Source organism: Palaemon carinicauda, chromosome 44 (genome assembly GCF_036898095.1).
Source record: "Palaemon carinicauda isolate YSFRI2023 chromosome 44, ASM3689809v2, whole genome shotgun sequence".
Classification (NCBI taxonomy): domain Eukaryota; kingdom Metazoa; phylum Arthropoda; class Malacostraca; order Decapoda; family Palaemonidae; genus Palaemon; species Palaemon carinicauda.
In genome coordinates this window covers 46,025,451-46,035,450 of record NC_090768.1, presented here as the reverse complement: position 1 = coordinate 46,035,450, position 10,000 = coordinate 46,025,451, and the positions used below count along the sequence as shown (strand labels likewise).

Below are 10,000 nucleotides of genomic sequence, written 5' to 3'. Positions count from 1 at the left end.
CTATATATATATATATATATATATATATATATATATATATCTATATATATATATATATATATATATATATATATATATGTGTGTATATATATACAGTATATGTATATACACGTGTGTGTATATATATTTATATATGTATAGTATATATATGTATATATATATATATATATATATATATATATATATATATATATATTTAAATATGTATATATATATATATATATATATATATATATATATATATATATATATATATATATTTAAATATGTATATATATATATATAGATATATATGGATATATAAATATATATATATATATATATATGTATATATATATATATATATATATATATATATATATATATATATTTAAATATGTATATATATATATATAGATATATATGGATATATAAATATATATATATATATATATATATATATATATATATATATATATATATATATATATATATATATATATATATATGTGGGTGTGGGTGTGGGTGTGTGCAGAAATAAATCTGATACGGCAAAAAGTTTAAATAAACATGGCATATTGATGATGTTATATTACTGTTATTTTTACTGCTCCAACTGAAATATATTAAAGCATTTTGGAATACTCTTTTTTGTTTTTAGATAACATTTTAAACTTTAGTCCATGTCGAATTTTTAATAAACATATTTTTGAAGCGATTTCAAACTCGATGAAATTGATTTTATTAGACATATCCTTTCTTATATCTTTGGAAAAGTACCGGTAAGTTCGACTATAAGATTTAAATACTGTTGTGTAATTAGTTTTCACAAGTTAAATCTTTTTGAGTGATTGGCATGATTTTAGAAACCATTAAGTTGTATTGAGAATAACGTAATGTCCATAAAATGTTCATCAAACAAAGTAAGACACGTGGGTTTGTGAAAATGCACCAGCAAGTGTCTTAATGAGATTATTTTAATTTTCAAAGTTTAAGTAGGAGTTCGTTCTGGTTGAAGGACGTTTAAAAATTTACACTATAAATTACTCAATTGGTGGAAAAGCTCAGGTAGTAGATTGGCAAGGGCACTAGCCACCCGTTGAGATACTACCACTAGAGAGTTATTGGGTCCTATGACCAATCAGACAGTACTACATTGGATTCCACTCTCTGGTTACGACTCATTTTGTCCTTGCCAAACACTCGCCAAATATCCTGGCCTATTCTTTCAACATTCTCCCTTGTCCTCATACACCTGATAACACTTGAGATTACCAAACAATTCTTCTTATCTCAAGGGATTAACTACAGCATTGTTATTGCCCAGTGGCTACTTTCCTCTTGGTAATGGTAGAAGTAGCTCTTCTAGGAAAAGGATACTCCAAAATCAAACCATTGTTCTCTAGTCTTGGGTAGTGCCGTAGCCTCTGTATCGTGGCTTTCCACTGTCTTGGATTAGAGTTCTCTTTCTTGTGGGTACACTCGGGCACACTATTCTATCTCATTTCTTTTCCTCTTGCTTTTTTACGCTTTTTGAGTTTATACATTATATGGAAGATATAATTTAATGTTGTTTCTATTCTTGAAATAATTTATTTCAATTGTTTATTACTTCTCTTGTAGTATATTTATTTCCTTGTTTCCTTTTCTCACTGGGCTATATATCCTTTTGGAGCCCTTGGACTAATAGCATCTTGCATTTCCAACCAGGGTTATAGCTTAGCTTGTAATAATAGTAATAATAATGATAATAATAATAATAGCAATAATGGGCCATATTAATAGTTCTCTAATGTTTTCTTTAAGACATTGAGAAAAAAGACATGATTGTTTGCTATTTGAATTTTTATTTGGATATAGCAATAAAAGCAGCCTAAACTATGCAGTTAATCCCTGTTATTTCGTAGGAAATGGAATAATTACTTATGATGTACATTACTTGAATTCTCTAATATTACACATGTCTTTTCATTTATTTTTAATATCATTTAACAACTACAGTTTGTTACTCGATTTACTTATGAAAAAAACCCTGCTATAGGTTTTTTATATATTATTATTAATATTATTATTATTATTACAAGCTCAAGGGCTCCAACAGGGAAAAATAGGCCAGTGATGAAAGGAAACAAGGACAAATAAACAACAAATAAAGAGGAAACAATCGCAAGAAAGTTTCAAAATCAGTAACAAGATTAAATTAGACCCTTCATATATAAACTATAAAAACTCCCCCCCCCAAAAAAAAAAAAAACCAAGAGGAAGTGAAATAAGATAGAACAGTAAACCGGAGTGTACCCTCAAGCAAGAGAACTTTAATCCAAGTCAGTGGAAGGCCATGGTACAAAGGTTATGGCATCACCCAAGACCAGAGAACAGTGGTTTGATTTTGGAGTGTCCTTCACCCTGAAGAGATACTTACCATTACTATAGTCTCTCTTCTACTCTTACTAAGAGGAAAGTAGCCACTGAACAATTACATTGTAGTAGTTAACCCTTTGAGCAAAGAGGAATTGCTTGGTAATCTGCGTTTTGACGTGTATGAGGCCAGAGGAGAATGTGGTAAGAATATTCGGTGTATGTGTAGGCAAAAACAAAATGAGCCGTAACGAGAGAGAGAGGGATCAAGTGTACTGTCTGGCCAGTCAAAGAACCCAATAACTCTAGTGGTAGTATCTCAACGGGTGGCTGGTTCCCTGGCTAACCTACTACCTACAATGATCCTAATCTCTGGTGTTTATATCGCAATATATTTAGAACAGCAATAACTTGCTACCCTTCGATATCATCGGGTGTGACTAGATTGACCTTAAGGATGGTCGTGCTCAAGTGTCACATTTCCTTGAGCACGATTTATTGCCTTTGAAATTGGTTTCTAGGTTCGGTCTTTCATCAGTTGTTATTCTTAAGATGAATCTAAATCGATTTATCATGGTTATTGTCTTCCAGTCTACTCATATTAAAAGTACATTTCTCGACAATCACCAATAAACTGATTTTCTTTTTACTTTATCTTTCCAATCTACGATGGCAATTTAAGAAAACTGATTGGCAATTGAGGAAATCCCTTTTCCTGTCATACTAATTTAGAAGGTATTACGAATTACAGCCATAAAATCTTTTTCAAAATGTGAATTGTTTTTCTTATAAATCAATACTTTGGAATAGCTCTTGCGAGAATGTTTGAAATTCTTCCAGGAATTTTTAGGCCGTTCGTTCTTTGTCTCTCTATTGAAGTTGATTGATTTAATTTTGAATATCGATTGAACACCCTACTTAAGAATGTGAACTTCAATTTCTTGTTTCTGTTGCAACCACTTTTTTTTTTTTTCACCGATTCTATACAGACGAATTGCTTCCTTTAATTTACAGTCGTAAGGCTGTCTCTTTATACACGAAATCGAAGGAAAAAGTATTCCAGTCGTTAATATTATTATTGACGTTTTCAAAATACGGAATATCTTATATTCAACTTCGATTTATTTCATGGAAATTTAGACATCGTAATGATGATGATAAGAAAAAAAAAATATTCAAAATTTAGGATTGAGCGTTTACAGTTGCGCTGTTTCTCTATCCCCACAGTTTGTTACGTACTAATTCTAATGATTGCTGGGGCAGCCTATTTGAAATGTCTCTGCCTGATGATCAGCCGGACTGGGGTTCGAATCCTGCTTAAACTCGATAGTTTCTTGTAGTGTCTGCAATCTCTCCATCTCTGTGAGCTAAGGAAGATAGTTTTGGGGGAGCCTATAGGTCTACCTACTGAGTCATTAGTAGCCATTGCATGGCCCTCCCTTGTCCTAACTTGGGTGGAGAGGGAATTTGGCTACTAATCCTATGTATATGATTGATACTGTCCCTTACCTCTGCCATTCATGAGCGACCTTTAAGCCTTTGAATAACGATGTGGATTGACTTTACTATAACACTATAATTAGGCAGAATCGCTAAAGCTACACGAAACCATTATCGTAAATTAGCAATGTACAAAATTAACAGATGAGATTGTTTTTATTACATTGGTGTTCATTGTTCGTTTTCAAATCTGATTTTAATTTTGAGACTAGTCCAAGATGAATAAACATTCTTAAAAGTTGTAATTGAGGGCAACTATTCAACTTTAATTCTATCTCTGTCTATAAACTGTAGTGGCAACCTAATGAATTCACTCATACGTTAGTTTAATCCTCTGAAAGCGCATGCATTGTTGCTATAATATCCTCAAGGAATTTCGTTCTATCTCAAAAGCCTATTCCATGCCATTTTGGAGTTGATTGTAATTCTGATCAGAATATTGATCCTGCTTCAATTCCAAATTAGAAATTAGGGAAGTTTGTTATTAGGCTATATCGGTCAAACCCGATAATTTCAAAATGAAAACATTTTTTTACCATATAAACTGAGCATATTTGAATGAAATAACCTCATTATCACTCTTCCGCTCTAAATGTTCATGTATAATTCAGTCACAGACGTGTGAATCCCTAACAGCAATAATATGTTATTATGTTGTTTCTGTTATAGATTTAGATTTCCTATACGGGTTGAATGTTGAGCGATGACTGACAAAAAGGTAGTCCTAACAGTGGCAGGAAGGAAAATAAATTTGATGCCACTTTTTCGAAAGTATATACTGGGAATAACTTACTTGTGAAAGTACCAGATAGTTGTCAATACCATTGTGCATGGAATGAATGATGTATAATATTTATATATAGAACTTCCAAATTGATCAATAGTTTAGAAACTAATTACTATTTTATCATATATAATTTAGGTCAATAACTCTGTGTACAGGAAATACATATATCCAGAAAACCCAGGGGATGCTAAAAGCGGGTAAAGTATTAAGAGTAATTTAATTATAAATATTATCAAATGTTGAGTGGGACTTTGGTAATGCTTCCTATTTAGAAACCATTACGAGACCGATATTGTTTAGGGTTTCTCGCGAGGGAATTATTATCTACTGCAAAAGTTTAATGGAAAAACCATATTTGGAAATTGTGTTTTTTTAGAAATTTTTTGTATTTCGTGCATTTAACGTTTTCAGTCTAATATTTTCAAGTTTATATTGATCTTGTCAATAATTACCTCCTTATTGATAAGGCAATAATGAATTTGATTAATTATTCTCTCTCTCTCTCTCTCTCTCTCTCTCTCTCTCTCTCTCTCTCTCTCTCTCTCTCTCTCTCTCTCTCTCTCTCTCTCATACTTGTACTATCCCTTGATTTAAGTGACTACATGTATTAAGAAAAAAAATCCCATATTTCAGGCAGAGATCAAAAAACGAATTTTCAACCAACGATCGAAGAGTATATTCGATAGCACTAGAAATGGGGTCATGGCTGGTGTATCTGCTAGCACTGTATCCGAGATAAGAGAGGAACGTGAACTCTCAGAACCTCAGGTGGGTGATGTTTGTTTGTTGGTCCTTTTCTGTATATTTTTATTGTACATTATGTCCTAATTCTCCTGATGCATTTATTCTTAGTGTTTGTTGCTTTGTATAGTTCCTTTTGCATGGCACTTTTGATATCTCTACCTTTCCTATATGAATTTGGAACCTTTCATCACGCAACAAATCCCGAAAAACTAATGAATAATGATAGTACAGTATAATGTAGGTTACGTGAACTATGGGTGGTTGGAATGGCGATTTTCCTGTTAACAAAATACTTCTGTAATAGAGTATGTGTTTTTTTTTTTTTTTATGGAAAAGGGGTGCATAATATTAAAGCATATTGAATGGTTGCAAGTTTGAAATATTCAAACTGAACAAGATTGTGGTTCCTGTGATCTTGTTCAAAGGTTTAATTCCCTGTTGGTATCCAGAGATGAATGATTGTTCTATGAAGTTTCTCTGTAAGAAGTTTATAGTTCTTGGTCATTTGAATATGTTTTCTAATAAATAAGAAATAACGAAAAGGTCATTGTTTTTTACCTCAAGTCTGCGCATGGTGTCAGCAAATTTCTCATTCTATATCCGTGAATATTTTAAGGTAGTTTATATCCTTATCACGTAGCAAATGTAATTTTTTTCTTTTTTGGGAAATGCATACACCGTTGTCTTTTATACTCCTTAGTTTGGCACATTGTTGCTAAAAAATGGACCATACTACAGAAATACTGTACATATACGCATGGCTTGGTTGACGATGTTGCTCACTGGATTTATACTTTTGCTGGATGAAAAACTGTTTTATAGATAATTTTGAGCCCATGTTTTTTCTAAATTTTATTCACTGCATCCTCCTTTTTTCCTATGCCTTGCCATCCTTTTCTTGCTTGACGCTTTTTCAGCAAGCTTCTTAATTTCTTGTGATTTAACGCAAATTTCAACTGCACGTCGTAACCATACTAGTAACCTGCCCCCGATTGTGCTTATGTAGTGAAACTAATGCGGACATGAGATTATGCTTGCATTATATGGCGACAATGAACCACCATTTTCTTAATCCTTTGAGGTAAGTAGCAGAATTTTTTCCTTTTAATAATGAAAAATATACAAAAACGGGAATTTGTGAAATTCAGAATAAATCCCTTCTTTTATATGTAATTAATATTATACCTTTTTGTTAATATTTTTTTATATTGGAATATTTTGCATATAGTATGCAATTTCGAGCTAAACTCTTAGCTCATCATTAATCAACTGCTTTAGTTGTAGATGTCAAATATACTTCGTTTTATTTATATTTCTCGCATAACTACTATCAAGATAGTTTGTTTCGATAATTTCAGTTTTATTGAATTTTCAGGGTTGGGATCTTTCAGAACCTTCGACGAGTACTCTTGGTCCTCTTCTTCAGCACAAGAATTCTTTCTGCAGTCATCCAGCTTTGAACTATGTGACTGCGAAAAGTCGTGTTTCTCTCAACTCTCCCGGAAGCAAAAGTCTTATAACTCCAGTTGTTAGTGAAACATATCCCAGAAAAAGCATATCAACTTACAGTTTCAGGAGAAATTCAAGGACTTTCAATTTCCCAGAAATCAGGGAATTTAAGAGACTGGAAGGATCGAAAAAAAAGCTTTCACAGCAATCTATAGAGGTGGAGTATAAGACTACAGTTTTAGTTGAAGTTCCAAATGGTAAACCTTCCACCACACCTGGAAGGCGAATGATTAGCGAAGAAACAAAGGAAACACTCTTGTCGTCCACAGAATCTATTACTGTTTGGAGTCCTTCGGAAGTTATAGGTTTAAATGATAGTGCTATTCTATCGGCTGATATGAGCAGTGCAGGCTGTTTGGACATGACTGGCTTTCCCTGTTCTGGTTTCCCCTCTATTTGTGTAGCTGGTCATCATGCAAAGCTCACCAATAGACGCTGCAATAGTCTTCCCAATATAAAACTGATTAATACAAATGGCAGTGAAGAAAACGCGAGAGTGAACTTTTTGTTCCAGTTTTTCCACGGAGAAATAGTTTATAGAGGCAGAAAGAATAACAGCTATTCATCTCTGAATCCTGGTGCAGGAAAATCGGAATGGTATACTTAAGACTGCCTCTTATGAATTTGTATCTTTTTAGGTATTCCTCTGTATGGATGTCTATCACATATCTCAGATATATGTCTATTAAATGTTATATGTTGTAAATTTATTCAATGTATATTCTATATTCATAATCGTATATCATTTCCAAGAAATAAGCATTCAACATTGAATGGTTCAGATATAAGCTGCAGAATATATTTTTTTAGATTAAATCTTTTATGGACACACGAGTAACGAAGCAAGAGAGGTATCTTCATTCGTCATTTTGGTAGTTCATAGAGCATCCATTGTGTCCTAAATCAAAAGCTCAAAGCGGGGTTCTTTTCAACAAATATTTCACGAGAACCTGAGATATATTTTCCAAGTTGACTTGATCAACTCTTCACACTAATTGTTGAACAAATGAGATTTTTCTTTAATTCTGCCTGATCAGGCCTTTTTCACAAAGGTATCACAAATCACCAGTCAATGTATTTTATTTTTTTCTGAGACCTTGAAGTGAGAAATTTTGGAGAAAAAAATCTTTATGAATGTGGTCAGTCTAAAACAAATATGATGACATGGTATGTTTTCTGTTTTTGCTATTACTATGCCCCGTTTATTGCTTCACTCTACTTCCGGAATAAAAAGTAAAAAAAATTGAAGTCATACTCGTATGCTGAGTTGCTTGTTGCAGTCTTTCAGAAAATGCATACATCCTGTTTTACTTCACATTATCCTTGGCTTATTTATATATTTTACTTAACGGTTGTTCATAATCTCTCTCTCTCTCTCTCTCTCTCTCTCTCTCTCTCTCTCTCTCCTCTTCTCTCTCTCTCTCTCTCTCTCTCTCTCTCTCTCTCTCTCTCTCTCTCTCTCTTCTTCTTCTTCTTCTTCTTGCGTTCCGCACGCGATATACTGTTATTAGATACTTGTGCAATTACGGCATTTACTATCAAGACAACTCTTTTCTAATTTTGTACATATTTTCTCATCCCTAACCTAAAACTCGGTAGGAGAAGTTGCTATGTACTGTCCTATGTATCAGATGCATCAACTCTTGTTCCCATAGCTATTATCATGGGTGTTCCTATTGTGTATTGAAACAATCATTCATCATAAACGTCATTGCTTTTGTTCATTAAAAAGAAATGAAAACATGTATCGTAATAAAACGTGAAAACTAACAGAAAGATCAGATTCGTGCCAAACGCTTGTGGTAGTAACTACTCAGGATGTAAGAGATGACCGTAGTGAAATAGTAAAATGGAAGGGTATCGTTTTAAAAGATGATTAAGTGCTGTCAAATGGCTGCAATATTGTATTTTGAAGTTGAGTAAGGTGTGTAAGATAAATTGAGATGTAGTAAAAACTATCAATCAGCTGGAGAAATAAGTTGTAAATATCTTTGCTCGAGGGAGTGTTTATAAATGTTATTTGTACTAAAACTGCCCAGTGAATTTCGGAGTGCTTGCAGCTGAATTTTGATTCGGTGAGTTAGACGGCTAACAAAAATATTGCTAGGAAAAAGCAGTGCTAGTTAAAGGATCTGTGAAGTTTGAGAATAAGTAGGAAAAAGATAAAGCTTTGATCGATGATTTGTGAGGAATATGGAGATGCGAGGGCGTGGTAAAAAGGTTACATCAGATGAAAATTGTTTTGAATTGGCTTGGTCTCGTAAATTAAATTTGAAATTGTTCGGCATTTGCAAGAGGAAGTATATTTGCTGGAATGGAAAGTTTTCAACATCCATTAGTGATTTAAGCGTATGATGATGTGGAGGTTTTCTGCGACGAGGTTCATCTGTAATTTGATATCTTGCTGTGACTGGTACCTACACTGTTAAGAATTTATATTAAAATAACGGTAAAACTCTGGCAACATTTATTCCAGGTTTTTTACTGTTTTATGATATAATGACGTGAAGGAATGATATTACGGTCACCAACCTGTAAAGGATAATAACAAAGTAACGTGAAATTATGGTCGCCTGTACTTTTACTGAAGTACGGTTGAGAACAGTATACTTTTTACGGAGAATTTCTAATTAAAATTACGGTTTTTTTCTAACAGTGTAGTTTTTCTAAATGAAATGTAACTCTATCTCTCCATTATATTTACAAACGTTCTTTTGACCATTCTATTTCCATAAATGAAGCCTCTCTCCTCATGCTCATTCATTCTTATACCCAAACACAATAGCGAACCAGAATATTGACGAAAGATTTAATGGGCCGAAAATAAGAAATACTGAGAATTATATAAACACATTCTCATTAATCAATTTATATGTAAAAATTAGATTATTGTCTGCTTATGAAAACAATAGAAAGAAGAATTCCTGGCTTGTAATATGTTTAGTTCTTGTTCTTGCAGTAGCTGCAGGATAAACAAGTCACTTAATTATGAAGATAGAATCTCAGGTACACTAAAGTTTATATAACCTTTTACGTAAATACCATTTAAATGTGAGCACTCGCACACACAGATACCCGGTGTGTATACAGTATATATATATATATATATATATATATATATAT

General features: G+C 32.7%; 1 protein-coding gene across 2 annotated transcripts in view; it reads left to right on the top strand.

Annotated features, from left to right (window-relative positions):
- LOC137634466 (uncharacterized) overlaps positions 1 to 8,230 on the top strand; it is a 281,610-nt gene extending 273,380 nt beyond the window's left edge. For both annotated transcript variants that reach the window (XM_068366876.1, XM_068366875.1), the window contains exons 9-10: positions 5,258 to 5,392; positions 6,744 to 8,230. In XM_068366876.1, the coding sequence (XP_068222977.1) occupies positions 5,258 to 5,392; positions 6,744 to 7,484 (876 nt within the window). In that variant the 3' untranslated portion in view covers positions 7,485 to 8,230. The remainder of the gene's footprint in view (positions 1 to 5,257; positions 5,393 to 6,743) is intronic.
- Positions 8,231 to 10,000: the final 1,770 nt, after the last annotated feature.